This window comes from Electrona antarctica, assembly GCF_951216825.1.
Source record: "Electrona antarctica genome assembly, chromosome: 18".
NCBI classification, from domain to species: domain Eukaryota; kingdom Metazoa; phylum Chordata; class Actinopteri; order Myctophiformes; family Myctophidae; genus Electrona; species Electrona antarctica.
This window is the reverse complement of record NC_136799.1, coordinates 3,167,658-3,188,321: the sequence shown is the minus strand read 5'-3', so window position 1 is coordinate 3,188,321 and position 20,664 is coordinate 3,167,658. Positions and strand designations below refer to the sequence as shown.

At 47.1% G+C, this 20,664-nt stretch overlaps 1 protein-coding gene across 1 annotated transcript; it reads right to left on the bottom strand.

The window, feature by feature from the left end:
* Positions 1-1,130: 1,130 nt before the first annotated feature.
* lamtor3 (late endosomal/lysosomal adaptor, MAPK and MTOR activator 3) lies at positions 1,131-20,126 on the bottom strand. Its single transcript, XM_079527982.1, has 7 exons — positions 20,023-20,126; positions 18,630-18,679; positions 16,441-16,475; positions 10,022-10,080; positions 7,494-7,627; positions 6,081-6,144; positions 1,131-2,539 (listed from the first exon to the last, which is right to left on the bottom strand). Exons 2-7 carry the CDS (start codon positions 18,636-18,638, stop codon positions 2,466-2,468), a joined length of 375 nt encoding a protein of 124 aa, XP_079384108.1. The 5' UTR covers positions 18,639-18,679; positions 20,023-20,126; the 3' UTR covers positions 1,131-2,465.
* Between the last annotated feature and the right edge of the window lie 538 nt (positions 20,127-20,664).

Sequence of the window (20,664 nt, the reverse complement as noted above, 5' to 3'; positions counted from 1 at the left end):
TGGGTCCGTCTCTAGTCCCTTCAACAGAGTTCTGGGTCCGTCTCTAGTCCCTTCAACAGAGTTCTGGGTCCGTCTCTAGTCCCTTCAACAGAGTTCTGGGCCCGTCTCTAGTCCCTTCAACAGAGTTCTGGGTCCGTCTCTAGTCCCTTCAACAGAGTTCTGGGTCCGTCTCTAGTCCCTTCAACAGAGTTCTGGGCCCGTCTCTAGTCCCTTCAACAGAGTTCTGGGCCCGTCTCTAGTCCCTTCAACAGAGTTCTGGGTCCGTCTCTAGTCCCTTCAACAGAGTTCTGGGCCCGTCTCTAGTCCCTTCAACAGAGTTCTGGGTCCGTCTCTAGTCCCTTCAACAGAGTTCTGGGTCCGTCTCTAGTCCCTTCAACAGAGTTCTGGGTCCGTCTCTAGTCCCTTCAACAGAGTTCTGGGTCCGTCTCTAGTCCCTTCAACAGAGTTCTGGGTCCGTCTCTAGTCCCTTCAACAGAGTTCTGGGTCCGTCTCTAGTCCCTTCAACAGAGTTCTGGGTCCGTCTCTAGTCCCTTCAACAGAGTTCTGGGTCCGTCTCTAGTCCCTTCAACAGAGTTCTGGGCCCGTCTCTAGTCCCTTCAACAGAGTTCTGGGTCCGTCTCTAGTCCCTTCAACAGAGTTCTGGGTCCGTCTCTAGACCCTTCAACAGAGTTCTGGGTCCGTCTCTAGTCCCTTCAACAGAGTTCTGGGCCCGTCTCTAGTCCCTTCAACAGAGTTCTGGGCCCGTCTCTAGTCCCTTCAACAGAGTTCTGGGCCCGTCTCTAGCCCACACTCAGTCAACCCTTCAACACAGAGAGACAGACAACACTTATACACACACAGGCGTTGATCAAAATAACAATTCTTCTACATTCTCTAATTGTGTAGTGTGTAGACGTCTTGCACATTTAGTAATGCGGATGTTTAACAATTTAAATCTTGACAGCGTAAAGGGTCCATTTGGTTACAAACTCAACTGGAACTCCGTAAACCTAAAAGGACCACTGGTGGTCCCCGAACGATTGCATATAGTTTAATCCTTTTCCAGTGTGTGTGTGTGTGTGTGTGTGTGTGTGTGTGTGTGTGTGTGCTGTGTGTGTGTGTGTGTGTGTGTGTGTTGTTAATCATTTCAATTTCTCGTGGGCCAAAACTGAACTTTATTTTCATAAATAATACACAATTTGAATCATGCAAATGACGAATTTGTTTAAAAAAAACTAAAGAAAAAGAATAAGCACCCAAAAACAGTCAAATAATATTGGAGAATTTGACAGATTCAACTCAGCATCTCCAACATAGACAGTCATAGACAGTGTGTATGTGTGTGCGTGCGTGCGTGTGAGAAGTGTTGGAAGTCCAAACAGGCTGACATTATGCAGGCTAGGTCAGTGGTTCCCAAAGTGGGGTCCGGGGACCCCCAGGGGTCCTTGAGGGAGTTCCAGGGGGTCCCCAGCTAAATGATAGTTTTGTTTGTACACTCTCAGAGTCAGAGTTAAATTAACAGTGATTTTACAATATGAATCAGGGGTCGCAGAGAAAGAAATGGCATTACATGGGGGCTCCGTAGTCTAATGCATGGCAAACTGGGGGGTCCTTGAAATTGAGAATCTCTGCTAGAGACGTACAGATCTTCTCTTATGGGGGTCCCTGTCATACCTTTTCAAATGGGGCTCCGAGGGGAGAATTAGTGTCAATTTGGGGGTCCTTGGTCTGAAAACGTGTGGGAACCACTGCGGGCTATAGACCGATTCAGAAACGGGTCTCATGGTCGCAGCTCACGTATTTCCTGTAGGCGAGAGACGACATATCTGCAGTTTAAACACCGCACCTCTTCTACTACAGTGAACGGTAGAGTGACTGATGTTAGTCTGCCTCAAACGTTACTCTTTTACCTGCTTTTTACTAACACTAACATTACAAAGATGCTCCAGAACATCGGGATGAACCTGTGTAGTTTATGGCTGCTCCAACAGTAGTGGCAACATAAAGAAAAAGCAGCCTTGTGTTCATAAAACAGAAAGATTGGGTAAGACTGACGTTATGTATCTTTCAGGACCTTTCACTGCTTCGTCTCAACCATTACTCTATGGCTCTGGTCTCAGCCACCGCGGTGGATATTTTGACATTCCGTTTTTTTTTTTTTAATGTTGCCACTACTGTTGGAGCAGCCATAAACTACACAGGTTCATCCAGATGTTCTGGAGCATATTTGTAATGTTAGTGGTAGTAAAAAGCAGGTAAAAGAGTAACGTTTGAGGCAGACTAACATCAGTCACTCTACCGTTCACTGTAGTAGAAGAGGTGCGGTGTTTAAACTGCAGATATGTCGTCTCTCGCCTACAGGAAATACGTGAGCTGTGACCATGAGACCCGTTTCTGAATCGGTCTATAAGGGGAACATGGAGCGCCCGTTGCAGAGCTGCTCCAGGACGCTAGGTGGCGCCGTCTGCAGCTTCATGGGGTCACATTCAGGCCACCTCCACCACCTGCCTCAACTCGTCTATTAGCGGAGCCAGGTCCTTCTCCAGGCTGATGATGAGACCTACACGCACGCACGCACACACGCACACACGCGCACACACACACACACACACACACACACACAGTGTTGATTTCGTAGACTAAAACTAAAACAAAAAATGTTCGTCGACTACCTTTTTCCACTGACGGAAACTAAATGGAAACTAAATGGAAACGAAGCTATGGTGACTAAAACTAAGACTAAATATACTGACAATTTCGTCAATAAATAAAAACTAGGCTAAAATGTTAAGAAGGGACTAGTGGACAAGAGATCCCCTATAAGTCATTTTACAATTGTTGCATGCTGAAAATAGCTGATCTACAAGCTCACAACGCGTCGCAGTAGATCGGCCATTTTCAGCAAGTGTAAAAACAGTCATTACGACGGCATCAAGCCCCGCAAAAATACAATTTAGTCGACTAAATCAACTGTAGATTTAGTCGACTAAAATCTTATGACATTTAGTCAACTAAAACTAGACCAAATGTGACTAAACCAAAATTTGACTAAAACTAAATAAACTATTCAAGAGACTGACTAAAACTAAAATTTGCTGCCAAAAACAACACTGACACACGCACCAAAGATCAGACCTACAGTGGCACAAACAGGCGGGACGATTCACTTACCTCCCAATTCCATACAGACACCTAGGCGATTCTGACGATTCTTAATTATAGTGCGATTCGATATTGCGATTAATACCGTTAAGTGACACTGATCTTGACCCTTTATCTTTGCAGAGGTTTGCGTGAGCTGCGCATTTCACAATGTAGATAGTATGTCCACTAGGGGGAGTAGAGAGCTATATAAAATCTTCCACCAGTCAAATCAACAGAGACAGAGAGAGAGAGAGAGAGAGAGAGAGAGAGAGAGGAGAGAGGAGAGAGAGAGAGAGGAGAGACAGAGAGAGAGAGAGAGAGAGAGAGAGGGGCTAAAAATGACTGTGGTTTGGGTTTTAATAACATATACTCAACTGCTCCACCTGCTGGTTGATTTCGGAACTAATTTTGTGACATTTGCTAAACTAAAAGGACAGTTAAACAGAAAGGGACAAGCTCGGTGGCATCCAACTGTAAGTTACTTTGCTTTATTATATTAGAACATTTTAAAACAATTCTTAAACAATATAGAGTCCCCCGACGAGGGCACCGGAAGAGAATTCCCCATTCATTTTCCCCATAGACGTTTCAGAAAGTATTCATTTAACCCATTTAGGCCTGACGTCAATTAAAAAAAAAAAGTCTTCTGAAAGAAGATATATTCAAAAGATTTGTGCTGCATTGTCATGATTTTTCAAAAATAGCAGACCTACAAGCTCATAGCGCGCCACTCGGTGGCGCGCTATGAGCTTGTAGATCTGCTATTTTTCAATAGCTAAAGTATAGCATAATGCTTAGTTAAAACACCAAAAGGGGTTCCCGCCCAAAATGGGTTAAAGACCTCAAATACTATGTATTTATTTGAGATACAGGGCCAGGGCCTCATCTTTGAATGAGATACAGGGCCAGGGCCTCATCTTTGAATGAGATACAGGGCCAGGGCCTCATCTTTGAATGAGATACAGGGCCAGGGCCTCATCTTTGAATGAGATACAGGGCCAGGGCCTCATCTTTGAATGAGATACAGGGCCAGGGCCTCATCTTTGAATGAGATACAGGGCCAGGGCCTCATCTTTGAATGAGATACAGGGCCAGGGCCTCATCTTTGAATGAGATACAGGGCCAGGGCCTCATCTTTGAATGAGATACAGGGCCAGGGCCTCATCTTTGAATGAGATACAGGGCCAGGGCCTCATCTTTGAATGAGATACAGGGCCAGGGCCTCATCTTTGAATGAGGAGTGAAATTAAATGAAAAGTGCACTGCCTTGTCTGTCTGTCACATGCAAAATAGCCTGGAACTCACCTATGCTTTTTATGGCATAGTTTCTCCTGGCAGGATCCGCCGGGAGAAACTATGCGCAGCTGCGCGACATGAGACTAATTACATAGAGCGACAGAGAGAGAGGAGTGTGTGTGTGTGTACATGTGTGCGTGTGTGAATTTAACAAAGGTGCAGACGATCAGAAATCAGCAGAGAGTGAGAGATGTTTGCGCTACTCTATGCCGAATTGAAGTGGACTCGGACCCAGACTATTTTTTTTCTCCCTGGAAAAAAAAACCGTCTGGGTTTCCGAGGATACGTGCAAAAGCAGAGAGACGTTTCTGTGGCTGCCGAGGTTTGGGTTTTTGTAACCCCCCCCCCCCCCCCCACATGTGCGTTCCTCGTCCGCGTGCGTGCAGACTGCAGACAGCATTACTGTAGGAGCCAAAACTGACCTAAAGCACATTCTGAGTGATTTACAATATTATTGCATTTTTGTTTTTTATTATTGTGTTTTAACAAGGTGGTATGGTATTACCATTATCAGTATTTGCATATTGTCATTATGGTTTGTTTACTAATACTAGGTATTGGTTATTGCAATATTTTATGCTAAATATACTGTATTATATTGAGCGATATAACAGCTACTGCGCATGTGAAATTGGCCAGTGACGTCAAAGAAAAGCGAAAGTGAGTTCAGAGTTGAGCTGATGCAACAGTGGAACGACACAAGTTTTTGACCGTAAATTTCGTAAATTTCGTAAACTTTGTAACCGTTAACGAGTAAAGGAATCGTGTTTTTATTATTTTTCTTTGATGTTATTAAGCCAGTTAATTATTTTCAAGTGGATCCTTTTTGAGAGAAGCTCAGGAGGAATTCTGTTGGACTTTTCAATACATTCCCATAAAGTACACGAGGACGATCTCCGCCAAAAAACGCCCGATGACAGAACCGTAGAGTTTTTAATTAATTGTTAACCGTTATGTTTGATTGAAGAACTTCTTATCACTTCTTCTTATCTTAAAAAACGGACTGGCCCCGCCCCCTACCTATATGTTTGATATGCTCTCCCCGCACAAACCTGAACGCACCCTTAGATCGTCAGATAAGGCCCTCCTTGATGTCCCTATGACACATTTAGTTAACCGTAGTGATCGGGCCTTTTCCGCCCGGGCACCTATAGGTTGTGGAATGCACTGCCGACACAGCTAAGGCTAGCACCCTCCGTGCCTGTATTTAAATCACTCATTTGAAGACCTACCTCTACACCAAATATTTTGTATAATCCGTTATTTACTTGACTGTAGATATTTAAATATTCATACTGTATTTCTACTGTATGTGCTTTTTGTTTTTGACTTCATTGATGTTTTTTTTACCCTGCTCTGTGTGTGCAGCACTTGGGAACATCGTTTTAAAACAGGGGTTCTCAACCCGTGGGTCGCGACCCCTCGGGGGGTCACCAAAATATTTTAGGGGGTCCCAAAATTATAATTAAAAAAAAAAAAAAAAAACGTCCCCGGCCAAAAACGTTGAGAACCCCTGTTTTAAAAGGTAAAACAAATTAATTATCATTCATTATAATGGCGATTAACGATTCATAGTTAACATCCCTAACTTAGACCAATCAATAGTCCTGATAAAACGTGAAAAAGGGCCCATCCAGTGCATGGCCGCTGGTTCTTCTCACCTGTGTTGGCATTGGAGCTGGCGATGAAACTGATGACCAGGGGTAACCTGTTGAACTGCACGATCTGTTGGACACACACACACACACACACACACACACACACACACACACACACACACACACACACACACACACACACACACACACACACACACACACACACACACACACACACACACACACACACACACACACACACACACACACACACACACACACACACACACACACACACACACACACACACACACACACACACACACACACATCACTGTCATTTCTTCTCCATGTCTTAAAGGACCACTTCACCACTTTTCAACCTATCTTATCATATAATAGGTCCTCACTAATAATCATGATAAAATGGCACGATTTTTTTCTACTCAGTCTGTGTCTCATAGGAGGGCCGTGGGCAGTTCAGAAACAGTCTTCCAGTGACATCATCATTAGGCAGATTCTTTTTTAAACAATATGTTTTTACAAAAATGTTTAGATTTTCATTTTCGCATTGCAACTTTTCAGGACTAGAAAGCCTGCAGTTTCTATTAGCTTGTATTCCCCATCGATGATGTCACTGGAAGACGGTTTCTGAACTGCCCACGGCCCTCCTATGAGACACAGAACGAGTAGAAAAAAAATTGCACCATTTTTTCATGATTATTAGTGAGGACCTATTATATGAAGATAGGTTGAAAAGTGGTGAAGTGGTCCTTTAACAATGGAGGACAAAGGTTTTGGATTGCCAGCCTTTGTCAGTGTGTGAAACAGCAGGTCTGCTGCCACTCTCATTTCTGGACGGGAACCCCTTTTGTTGTTAAGCATTATGTTATACTTTAGCTATTGAAAAATATCAGATCTACAAGTTCATAGCGCGGCACCGAGTGCCGCGGCTATGAACTACTTTTGTAAAATGGTGAAAATGTGGCGCAGATCTTTGCATATATATTCTTTCAGAGCAAAAGTTAACCAAAACCTTGGCTTCTGGGGAGGTCCCTGGAACAGCATATTTGTAGATGGGGGTCGGCGGGGGGGGGGGGGGGGGGGGTCCCTGGAACAGCATATTTGTAGATGGGGGTCGGCGGGGACCTCCCCTTCTGGGGAGGTCCCTGGAACAGAATATTTGTAGATGGGGGTCGGCGGTCAAATAGATATTATTTCTGGGGTTCTTGACATTAAATGGTTTGAGAACCACCGATATAGAAACAGGATTGTCAGTATTTAGATGCCATTTTTTTTAGACCTCAGGTCTAAAAAACTAAAGACAGATGATGCTCACCTGGTATGTGTTGTAACAACAGGTGAATAGGAGATCACCTGGTATGTGTTGTAGTAGCAGATGGAGCTCACCTGGTATGTAATTTAGTAGCAGATGATGCTCACCTGGTATGTGTTGTAGTAGCAGATGATGCTCACCTGGTATGTGTTGTAGTAGCAGATGATGCTCTTGTTCTTGGACAGGCCCAGCTTGCTGCCCTGGTCCGTGGCCAGGGCGAACGTGGACAGGAAGCCAGGTCGCAGGGCGTACTCTGGTGCGTTGTCGTTGGCAACTGACGAGGACAGCACAGTGGTCAGATGATAACGCCTTTTGGTGTTTTAAATATTATGTTATAATTTAGCTATTGAAAAATAGATCTACAAGCTCATAGCGCGCCACCGAGTGGCGCGCTACGAGCTTGTAGGTCTGCTATTTTTGAAAAATCGTGAAAATATTTTTTTCAGAAAACTGGAGGATTTAGATTTTTTTTTTTTTTAATTTTGAGGTCAGGCCTAAATGGGATAACTGACAAGGACAGCACAGTGGTCAGATGATAACTGACAAGGACAGCACAGTGGTCAGATGATAACTGACGAGGACAGCACAGTGGTCAGATGATAACTGACGAGGACAGCACAGTGGTCAGATGATAACTGACGAGGACAGCACAGTGGTCAGATGATAACTGACAAGGACAGCACAGTGGTCAGATGATAACTGACAAGGACAGCACAGTGGTCAGATGATAACTGACAAGGACAGCACAGTGGCCAGATGATAACTGACAAGGACAGCACAGTGGTCAGATGATAACTGACAAGGACAGCACAGTGGTCAGATGATAACTGACGAGGACAGCACAGTGGTCAGATGATAACTGACGAGGACAGCACAGTGGTCAGATGATAACTGACAAGGACAGCACAGTGGTCAGATGATAACTGACAAGGACAGCACAGTGGTCAGATGATAACTGACAAGGACAGCACAGTGGTCAGATGATAACTGACAAGGACAGCACAGTGGTCAGATGATAACTGACAAGGACAGCACAGTGGTCAGATGATAACTGACGAGGACAGCACAGTGGTCAGATGATAACTGACGAGGACAGCACAGTGGTCAGATGATAACTGACGAGGACAGCACAGTGGTCAGATGATAACCCATCCTGGGTGGGAACCCCTTTTGGTGTTTTAAACATTATGTTATAATTTAGCTATTGAAAAATAGCAGATCTACAAGCTCATAGCGCGCCACTCGGTGGCGCGCTATGAGCTTGTAGATCTGCTATTTTGTAGGTCTGCTATTTTTGAAAAATCGCGAAAATATTTTTTTCAGAAAACTGGAGGATTTATGGTCAGATCAACATATGGAATGAATTCTGTACTGGCCATATATGGAGCGTGTCTTGGCCATATATGGAGCGTGTCTTGGCCATATATGGAGCGTGTCTTGGCCATATATGGAGCGTGTCTTGGCCATATATGGAGCGTGTCTTGCTGAAAATAGCTGATATATACAAGGCTACGACAAGTTGTGAGCTTGTACTCTAGATCGACTATTTTCAGGATGCAACCAAGGTTAAAATCTGCCATTACGACGCCAGCAAGGCACCGCCAAAATACAATCTGTAGATTTAGTCGACTAAGACCTTATGATATTTAGTCGACTAAACACTAACACTAGATTAACATTAAAACATTTCAGATGACTAAAATATAACTAAAACTAAATGAAAATGTATTCAAAAACCAAAATTTGCTGTCAAAATCAACACATAAAAATAGCTGATCTGACAAACTGGACCTGTTGTGAATTTGTAGTTGGTCTACTCTACCTGCTACATTTTAAATCCTGTGGTCAGGTAGGACATCTACTGGTTGACACAAGGTACTGCACAAATAGTTCCACACTCACTCCAGAGGTCACATTGCATATTACTGTCTTAGCAAAAAATTGCTGATGACGCGTTTTGAGCTTGTAGATCGGCTGTTTTTGCTATATTTGAATTGAAATCCTGATTCTTTTTCTTTTGCTATTTTGGAATTGGAATCCTGAAAAACTAACATTTTAATTTAATTTCAAATGCCTATAAATATAGTAATGTTAACTTTATGAACTAAATACAAATACATTGGACACGAAAAAGACAAAAGCATCTTAATACTACTCATTAAGCTGCTAATTTTGAGTGAAGTAATTAAAGCCGTGTTTACATGATTGGAATTGTAACAGCTGAAATCAATAATATATCAGTATTCCAATATTAACCTGGGGGCCACACTGCGTGAAAAGAGGAGTTAACGGGCAATTACGGGACCTGTATTTTGCCCGTAAACCTCAAGTTTAGCAGCATATACATGTAATATACGGTAATATACGGGTGTGATGGTACAATTCGGGAGTTTACGGGAGTTTGTTGGAAAGTTTAACGGGAGTTTCCTGTAATATACATATCCGTATTCCATGTTTTTTTGCGCAGTGCCACATGTGGCACCCGGGCCATACAACATCAAATAATAAGCTTGCGCTCAAGCAGGGAGCTCGGGTTCAAATCCCGGGTAGGTCAGGATGGAAGTAACGGCGTGCAGGTTCATGTAATGAAACCGGCAGAGAAGCAGCAAAGGCCTGTGTGATGTCATCATGTCAGTGTGATGTCATCATGTCAATGATGTCACTGTACCTTTGATGACAGGAACACCGTCTCTGTCTGTCACCACGATGGCATGAAGACCTTCAACACTGGGGAGAGAGAGAGAGAGAGAGAGAGAGAGAGAGAGAGAGAGAGAGAGAGAGAGAGAGAGAGAGACACACACACACACACACACACACAGTATAGTCAGGCAGGTGGTGGTGTAGTGGCAGAAATTATACTAACACAAGAATACTTAGACTAAAATATAAGGTGAGGACAAGATGTGATGAGGCATTCAGTTCAATTTAATAGAGATCTCTAGAGCACAACCATCTTCCAGCATGTCAGATGACTGAACTCCAGAACAATACATGTGTGTGAATTTGATACAGTCTCACTCAGAAAAGGAGGAGTAACTGTTGGTCACATGACCAGACAGTTAGCCTCTACATCAGACAATGGGATAAATCTAATTAGAATGACAAGTGGTCCAAGTCTAGAACCGTTGGGTGGGTTTGAAGAAACTGCGATGGGTAGACATGACCTTACAAAGACATCGTCTAGGCTGGTGTTGCTGAACAGCTGGAGACTGGAGCAATCTCACACCAACACTTTGGTCATAACAAAAGCCTATTGATGTGCGTAAATGGTTAATTAAGTCGAGGGAGGCCTATTACTTACAGTGTAGACCACACCCAGCTAGACTAGACAATCAAGATATGCAGTTTTAAGAATTAGTAGTGGGAGTGCAGATTCAAACAATTATGTTTGAATGCACAATTTCATATTTCCCATTACAGTGGCGTGGGAATTTGGTATATATTCTTTTTTATTAGTGTAAAATGTTGTCTAATGTCCATATTATACAACACAATTGTGAATGCAAATTTCCCGCCTGCAGGTCGGTACAGAACTCTGCTGCTGGACTGCTTACCAACACAAAGAAACCGGACCATATCACGCACCCGTACTATCCGCTCCTCACTGGCTGCCTGTGAGCTCCAGGAGCTCATTTTAAACGTTTACTTATTACCTATAAAGCCCTGGCCTTAATGGGTTGACACCTACTTATATATCATTGAAATAGAGCACCGAAGTCCTGACGTCACTCGCTCATCCCCTGGTTCATGGAAGTTTTTATCTTAAAATCGTCGCATATAAGAATTGTGTAACAATAAACAAAACTGTCTCCGCAAAATTGTCGGGGAGGTGGCTCTGGCTCTGTATCGTTTACGACAGTCAGTCCCTCATATTTAATGCAGTCTGTTTCTAGCGAAAGTTTAACTAATTCAGCAGCAGTAACATTAGCATTTTTCTCTCAGTCAGTTGATTCTTCATATCCATATGAGTGAAACGGCCTGGATGATTTGTTTATTTTTCAAACAGTTCTTATATGAGGCGATCTAAATTGGGATTACAATGCAAATTAAAAAAAGTACATGAACCAGTGGACTTCTAACCGATATTGACGTCAGACTTAGGTGCTCTATGCTGTCCCCTCGTAAGTCTGAGCGCATCCTTAGAGCTTCTGATAAGGCTCTCCTGGAGGTTCCTATGACGAACCTAGGGTTACCTGGGCCTTTGCTGCCCGGGCACACAGGCTGGGTTACCTGGGCCTTTACACAGGCTGGGTTACCTGGGCCTTTACACAGGCTGGGTTACCTGGGCCTTTACACAGGCTGGGTTACCTGGGCCTTTGCTGCCCGGGCACACAGGCTGGGTTACCTGGGCCTTTACACAGGCTGGGTTACCCGGGCTTTTACACAGGCTGGGTTACCTGGGCCTTTGCTGCCCGGGTACACAGGCTGGGTTACCTGGGCCTTTACACAGGCTGGGTTACCTGGGCCTTTGCTGCCCGGGCACACAGGCTGGGTTACCTGGGCCTTTACACAGGCTGGGTTACCCGGGCTTTTACACAGGCTGGGTTACCTGGGCCTTTGCTGCCCGGGTACACAGGCTGGGTTACCTGGGCCTTTGCTACCCGGGCACACAGGCTGGGTTACCTGGGCCTTTGCTGCCCGGGCACACAGGCTGGGTTACCAGGGCCTTTACACAGGCTGGGTTACCTGGGCCTTTGCTGCCCGGGCACACAGGCTGGGTTACCTGGGCCTTTACACAGGCTGGGTTACCCGGGCTTTTACACAGGCTGGGTTACCTGGGCCTTTGCTGCCCGGGTACACAGGCTGGGTTACCTGGGCCTTTGCTACCCGGGCACACAGGCTGGGTTACCTGGGCCTTTGCTGCCCGGGCACACAGGCTGGGTTACCTGGGCCTTTGCTGCCCGGGCACACAGGCTGGGTTACCTGGGCCTTTGCTGCCCGGGCACACAGGCTGGGTTACCTGGGCCTTTGCTGCCCGGGCACACAGGCTGGGTTACCTGGGCCTTTGCTGCCCGGGCACACAGGCTGGGTTACCAGGGCCTTTGCTGCCCGGGTACACAGGCTGGGTTACCTGGGCCTTTGCTGCCCGGGCACACAGGCTGGGTTACCTGGGCCTTTGCTGCCCGGGCACACAGGCTGGGTTACCTGGGCCTTTGCTGCCCGGGCACACAGGCTGGGTTACCTGGGCCTTTGCTGCCCGGGCACACAGGCTGGGTTACCAGGGGTTTTACACAGGCTGGGTTACCCGGGCCTTTGCTGCCCGGGCACACAGGCTGGGTTACCAGGGCCTTTGCTGCCCGGGTACACAGGCTGGGTTACCCGGGCCTTTGCTGCCCGGGCACACAGGCTGGGTTACCAGGGCTTTTACACAGGCTGGGTTACCCGGGCCTTTGCTGCCCGGGCACACAGGCTGGGTTACCTGGGCCTTTGCTGCCCGGGCACACAGGCTGGGTTACCTGGGCCTTTGCTGCCCGGGCACACAGGCTGGGTTACCTGGGCCTTTGCTGCCCGGGCACACAGGCTGGGTTACCAGGGGTTTTACACAGGCTGGGTTACCCGGGCCTTTGCTGCCCGGGCACACAGGCTGGGTTACCAGGGCCTTTGCTGCCCGGGTACACAGGCTGGGTTACCCGGGCCTTTGCTGCCCGGGCACACAGGCTGGGTTACCAGGGCTTTTACACAGGCTGGGTTACCCGGGCCTTTGCTGCCCGGGCACACAGGCTGGGTTACCCGGGCCTTTGCTGCCCGGGAACACAGGCTGGGTTACCTGGGCCTTTGCTGCCCGGGTACACAGGCTGGGTTACCTGGGCCTTTGCTGCCCGGGCACACAGGCTGGGTTACCTGGGCCTTTGCTGCCCGGGCACACAGGCTGGGTTACCTGGGCCTTTGCTGCCCGGGTACACAGGCTGGGTTACCTGGGCCTTTGCTGCCCGGGCACACAGGCTGGGTTACCTGGGCTTTTACACAGGCTGGGTTACCTGGGCCTTTGCTGCCCGGGCACACAGGCTGGGTTACCCGGGCTTTTACACAGGCTGGGTTACCCGGGCTTTTACACAGGTTGGGTTACCCGGGCCTTTGCTGCCCGGGCACACAGGCTGGGTTACCTGGGCCTTTGCTGCCCGGGTACACAGGCTGGGTTACCCGGGCCTTTGCTGCCCGGGTACACAGGCTGGGTTACCCGGGCCTTTGCTGCCCGGGTACACAGGCTGGGTTACCCGGGCCTTTGCTGCCCGGGTACACAGGCTGGGTTACCCGGGCCTTTGCTGCCCGGGTACACAGGCTGGGTTACCCGGGCCTTTGCTTCCCGGGTACACAGGCTGGGTTACCTGGGCCTTTGCTTCCCGGGTACACAGGCTGGGTTACCTGGGCCTTTGCTGCCCGGGTACACAGGCTGGGTTACCTGGGCCTTTGCTGCCCGGGTACACAGGCTGGGTTACCTGGGCCTTTGCTGCCCGGGTACACAGGCTGGGTTACCTGGGCCTTTGCTGCCCGGGTACACAGGCTGGGTTACCTGGGCCTTTGCTGCCCGGGTACACAGGCTGGGTTACATGGGCCTTTGCTGCCCGGGTACACAGGCTGGGTTACCCGGGCCTTTGCTGCCCGGGTACACAGGCTGGGTTACCCGGGCCTTTGCTGCCCGGGTACACAGGCTGGGTTACCCGGGCCTTTGCTGCCCGGGCACACAGGCTGGGTTACCTGGGCCTTTGCTGCCCGGGCACACAGGCTGGGTTACCTGGGCCTTTGCTCCCCGGGCACACAGGCTGGGTTACCCGGGCCTTTGCTGCCCGGGCACACAGGCTGGGTTACCCGGGCCTTTGCTGCCCGGGCACACAGGCTGGGTTACCCGGGCCTTTGCTGCCCGGGTACACAGGCTGGGTTACCTGGGCCTTTGCTGCCCGGGTACACAGGCTGGGTTACCAGGGCCTTTGCTGCCCGGGTACACAGGCTGGGTTACCTGGGCCTTTGCTGCCCGGGTACACAGGCTGGGTTACCTGGGCCTTTGCTGCCCGGGTACACAGGCTGGGTTACCTGGGCCTTTGCTGCCCGGGTACACAGGCTGGGTTACCTGGGCCTTTGCTGCCCGGGCACACAGGCTGGGTTACCTGGGCCTTTGCTGCCCGGGCACACAGGCTGGGTTACCTGGGCCTTTGCTGCCCGGGCACACAGGCTGGGTTACCTGGGCCTTTGCTGCCCGGGCACACAGGCTGGGTTACCTGGGCCTTTGCTGCCCGGGCACACAGGCTGGGTTACCTGGGCCTTTGCTGCCCGGGCACACAGGCTGGGTTACCTGGGCCTTTACACAGGTTGGGTTACCTGGGCCTTTGCTGCCCGGGTACACAGGCTGTGGAATGCCCTGCCGGTAAACTGAGGTTAGCAACATCCGTGCCTCTGTTTAAAGTTCACCTTTGAAGACCTACCTCTACTACAGGGGTTCTCAACGTTTTTGGCCGGGGGCCCCCGGAAATGCTTTGGCAACATCTCGGGAACCCCTGCTCTACTACACCAAGTGTTTTTCCTAATCACAATAAAGTAGCTATAAGCAATAATATGTCAAGCCGTAATATGACAGCCAGTAATGAGTAAAACGCTCCCAAAGAATGTAGTCTCTGACTCTGTGACACAATAATAGTGATCATTATTTAAGTTAAGTTTTTCCATAACCATTTATTTTGCCATAAATCAGGTAGCTTTAAGGTATGGCCATGAGAGCAACGGTAGGAAAAAAAGATATACAATATTAATCATATTCGGATATTATTCGGTTTTGTTCCTAGAAGCTTTGTCATTGGTAAAAAAAAAAAAAAAACTGGTCGAAATGACCAATCAGGAAGTAGACAGGAAAATTGACAAATGACAAAGCTTCTAGGAACATCTTTGAATGCAGATTGCAGACCCTATATGCGTCTGTTTCATTCCAAAGACTATGGCCTGACTCACACCTTTCCATCTAGCATACACCATTGATGCATGCTAGATGTAAAGAAAGGGTTTGTTTACATCTTGCCCCAATGCATTTCCAATGGAAGTCACATGGTTTGACACAACATTTGTGTTGTACGGCTTTCGGCTGTGTTTCGACTGCCCCCCACCCCCTCATACAACAAAAATGTTGTGTGTCAAACCATGTGACTCCCATTGGAAATGAATTGCGAGCTTGCATCAGTAAATAAGTCTCATGCATCAGCTATACATCACGTCTGTTGTAAAGGTGTGAGTCAGGCCTTTGACTAAAACTAAAATAGAAATTTGCTGCCAAAAACAACACTGCATCTGACGGAGTCAGGTTAACAATATCACACATACCGTAGATAACCCATTTAGACCCGAGCTCGATTCTACAAAATGTCTTCTAAATCAGGGGTTCTCAACGTTTTTGGCTGCCGGGGACCCCCGGAAATGCTTTGGCAACATCTCGGGACCCCCGCCCCGCCCCCTCCCGACCCCCAATATAAATTGACTGCTACAATAACCTTAAACCATTTTGGGCGGGAACCCCTTTTGGTGTTTTAAGCATTGTTATAATTTAGCTATTGAAAAATAGCAGATCTACAAGCTCATAGCGCGGCACCGAGTGGCGCGCTACGAGCTTGTAGGTCTGCTATTTTTGAAAAATCGTGTTTTTTTTTTTTTTTTTTAATCTTTTTTTTTTTTTTTTTTTTTTTTAATAATTTGGGGACCCCCTCAAATATTTTGGCGACCCCCCGAGGGGTCGCGACCCACGGGTTGAGAACCCCTGTTCTAAATCATGACAGTTTTCAGAAAAACCTCATGTTTCTATGTCAGTGGTTTTCAAACTATTTCATGTCAAGGACCCCAAAAATTATCTGTATTTGGCTGCGAACCCCCCCATCTCAAAATATGTAGTTCCAGGTACCACCCAGAAGCAAAGACTTAAGAACGTTCTCTCTGAAAGAATATATATTCAAAGATTTGAGCCATATTTTCACGATTATTCAAAAATAGCAGACCTACAAGCTCGTAGCGCGGCACTTGGTGCCGCGTTATGAGCTTGTAGATCTGCTATTTTTCAATAGCTAAATTATAACATAATGCTATAAACACCAAAAGGGGTTAACAGACACTCACCTGGGCAGCTGCTTGTACAGGTATCTTTTCAAGTCCTGTAAGAAATGAGTGTTAAAGGAGTTTGTTTACTAAATCATATACTATAAAATATGACAAAAAAATATACACAAATACATCTCCTTGTCCCCGAGTCACAATCTCTACTGATTACAATTTACAATTCAGGCATTTATCAGATGCTCTTAATACAGAAGAGTGACTTGCAGTAATGAAGGACGACACATGGTAATGCATCAAATGCATAGAAATAGTTGCAGAAGGAGAAGAGACTGGAGCAGCACAGACATTTAGAGCCTTTTATTAGGTGCTAAAGTATACAAAAGACTAACGGCCGGGCTCCACCGGGCGCGTCAGCGTCGCGTCTCCGTCACCGTCAGGGAATGTTCCCTTTTTAATCAATGAAGGGTGGCTCCACTGCCCGCGTTGACGGAGACGCGACGCGTGCATTAAAATTGAACCGGTGCGTTTTTTGACGCGACGCGACGGAGACGCAACGCGTCCGGTGGAGCCCTGGCGTAAGGTTTCGACCTTGCGGTCTTCATCAGAGTCATCATGAAGACAGCAAGGTCGAAACGTTAGTCTTTTGTATACTTTAGCACCTAATAAAAGGCTCTAAATGTCCGTGCTGCGCCAGTCTCTTCTCCTTCTGAAACTCCAGTCCTTGTACCTGTGAAGCACCGGATCAGCCGTTTTAGGCTTGAGGCGCGTTGGTAGACTCCTATCTAGGATCATAAACCTTGGAACCTACAGTATGCTTCCTCTTGCCCCCATGTAAAGCGTCTTTGGAAAAGCACAATAATTATGGAACCCACCCGGGGACCCCCTGGAACCTGCCGAAAGCACAATAATTATGGAACCCACCCGGGGACCCCTGGAACCTGCCGAAAGCACAATAATTATGGAACCCACCCGGGGACCCCCTGGAACCTGCCAAAAGCACAATAATTATGGAACCCACCCAGGGACCCCCTGGAACCTGCCAAAAGCACAATAATTATGGAACCCACCCAGGGACCCCCTGGAACCTGCCAAAAGCACAATCATTATGGAACCCACCCGGGGACCCCCTGGAACCTGCCAAAAGCACAATAATTATGGAACCCACCCGGGGACCCCCTGGAACCTGCCAAAAGCACAATAATTATGGAACCCACCCGGGGACCCCCTGGAACCTGCCAAAAGCACAATAATTATGGAACCCACCCGGGGACCCCCTGGAACCTGCCAAAAGCACAATAATTATGGAACCCACCCGGGGACCCCTGGAACCTGCCGAAAGCACAATAATTATGGAACCCACCCGGGGAACCCCTGGAACCTGCCAAAAGCACAATAATTATGGAAACCACCCGGGGACCCCCTGGAACCTGCCAAAAGCACAATAATTATGGAACCCACCCGGGGACCCCCTGGAACCTGCCAAAAGCACAATAATTATGGAACCCACCCGGGGACCCCCTGGAACCTGCCAAAAGCACAATAATTATGGAACCCACCCGGGGACCCCCTGGAACCTGCCAAAAGCACAATAATTATGGAACCCACCCAGGGACCCCCTGGAACCTGCCAAAAGCACAATAATTATGGAACCCACCCGGGGACCCCCTGGAACCTGCCAAAAGCACAATAATTATGGAACCCACCCAGGGACCCCCTGGAACCTGCCAAAAGCACAATAATTATGGAACCCACCCAGGGACCCCCTGGAACCTGCCGAAAGCACAATAATTATGGAACCCACCCAGGGACCCCCTGGAACCTGCCAAAAGCACAATCATTATGGAACCCACCCGGGGACCCCCTGGAACCTGCCAAAAGCACAATCATTATGGAACCCACCCGGGGACCCCCTGGAACCTGCCAAAAGCACAATAATTATGGAACCCACCCGGGGACCCCCTGGAACCTGGCAAAAGCACAATAATTATGGAACCCACCCAGGCCAAAAGCACTTTGAGAACCAATGATTTTGTGAACCCCAAAATCTCAAATAAAACAACGTCCCAGAAATGAGTGATGATGATGATGAGGCAAATTCCAACCATAATTCAAATTATTATATGTTTACTTGCTCAAGGTTACTGTCAAGTCAAGAATGAGTGAATTTAAAAAAATATATATATAATAAAGCAATACAATCATTATTGTTAAGGGAATAATAGACAATGTATAGGATTTAAGAGATTTACGTCAGCCATGCTGGCCAATGTGTGTTCTGTGTTGTCAACAAAGTCCACACCTGAGAAGTAGAAGAAACATGGTTTCAATTAATAATAATAATTAAGAGTAGATAAATATATGATTCACATGTTTTAACTGAGTGGTTTTCAACCAGTGGTCCTTGAGGGTGGTCCCCCAGGCAACCAAATGGACCCTTTTTGATCTTTAACTCTCGAGTGAAACCATTCTGGTCCGTGGCTCAAATGGGTCTGAGAGGCTAAATGTCATCAAATGGTGGTCCGTGGCTCAAATGGGTCTGAGAGGCTTAATGTCATCAAACGGTGGTCCGTGGCTCAAATGGGTCTGAGAGGTTAAATGTCATCAAACGGTGGTCCGTGGCTCAAATGGGTCTGAGAGGCTAAATGTCATCAAACGGTGGTCCGTGGCTCAAATGGGTCTGAGAGGCTAAATGTCATCAAACGGTGGTCCGTGGCTCAAATGGGTCTGAGAGGCTAAATGTCATCAAATGGTGGTCCGTGGCTCAAATGGGTCTGAGAGGCTAAATGTCATCAAATGGTGGTCTGTGGCTCAAATGGGTCTGAGAGGCTAAATGTCATCAAATGGTGGTCCGTGGCTCAAATGGGTCTGAGGCTAAATGTCATCAAATGGTGGTCCGTGGCTCAAATGGGTCTGAGAGGCTATCAAATGGTGGTCTGTGGCTCAAATGGGTCTGAGAGGCTAAATGTCATCAAATGGTGGTCCGTGGCTCAAATGGGTCTGAGAGGCTAAATGTCATCAAATGGTGGTCCGTGGCTCAAATGGGTCTGAGAGGCTAAATGTCATCAAATGGTGGTCCGTGGCTCAAATGGGTCTGAGAGGCTAAATGTCATCAAATGGTGGTCCGTGGCTCAAATGGGTCTGAGAGGCTAAATGTCATCAAATGGTGGTCCGTGGTTCAGATGCAGAATAAATAAGGACCTTGATATGAAAAGGATTGAATGATTGATTGATTTGAACTAAGTATTTATTAACAGTTTGCAGAATGGGTACACTATACATTTCACATGAAAGCACAAAGACTGTTACTGTGGACGACACAGTGATAAAGCATTACACTTGTTTACAACAGGGTCCACCATTTACAATTCATCAGAATTAAGGGTTGAAAACCACTGTATTTTGTTTTAACTAGTTGTAGGGGAGGCTAACTTATTAGCATGTCTCCTCCAACACACACACACACACACACACACACACACACACACACACACGTCCATTCCATGTTTGTTGTCCATGTTTAGCATGCTGCTAATAAACGACGTTATAAATCGTAACGACACGACTACAGATGTAGTTCTATAAATGCACATGGCCACAATAAGACAATGACACTAATAACAAACATTACAGATCATTCAATACCTCGTCAGGACGCCTTTAAAAACCTTTCCTGTGGTTCCTCTTCTATCTACTACTACTTTCACACACCAACGACAAGCACTCAGTCACATGACGGCTGTTTATTTCCCCCATGTGGTACACAGACATCGGTGCCCTGTAGATTCCTGTGACTCCAGGGGGCGCCCCGGAGGCGCGAGGTTGGGTTAGCCGGGCTACGGGGTAACAGAATTAAACGGGGAGCCGGTTTCGTCGTAACGCAACACGGAATTTAAAGGGGGCAGTTCGCTGAGTGCACGTCAACACTGCGCACCGTCGGCGCATTGTAACGCATTATTATGACAGTGGGTTTTCAACCCTCTTCATATCAAGGCCCATTATTATTTTCTGAATTTGACGCCACGGACCACCATTTGATGACAGTCATTTAGCCTCTCAGACCCAAAACTAATAAAGAATATTTTGTTTGGATAAGATGTTGTCCACAATTCCATGCTGTATTGATGTTGGTACCATAAGAGAGATAACACTAGGCAAACGTTGATCAAAATAACAATTAGGCTATTCTTCATTCTCAAATTGTGTAGACTTCTTGTAAATTAATTAATGCAGATGTTTATTCAATAATCTAACTCTTGAGAGTGTAAAATTAAACCAAATGGACCC

Coding starts and splice junctions, on each gene's coding strand:
- lamtor3 (XM_079527982.1), bottom strand. Junction 7,628..10,021: donor CGGTGTTCCTGTCATCAAAG/GTACAGTGACAT, acceptor TGTCCTCGTCAG/TTGCCAACGACAACGCACCA. Junction 6,145..7,493: donor GCTACTACAACACATACCAG/GTGAGCATCATC, acceptor TGTGTCCAACAG/ATCGTGCAGTTCAACAGGTT.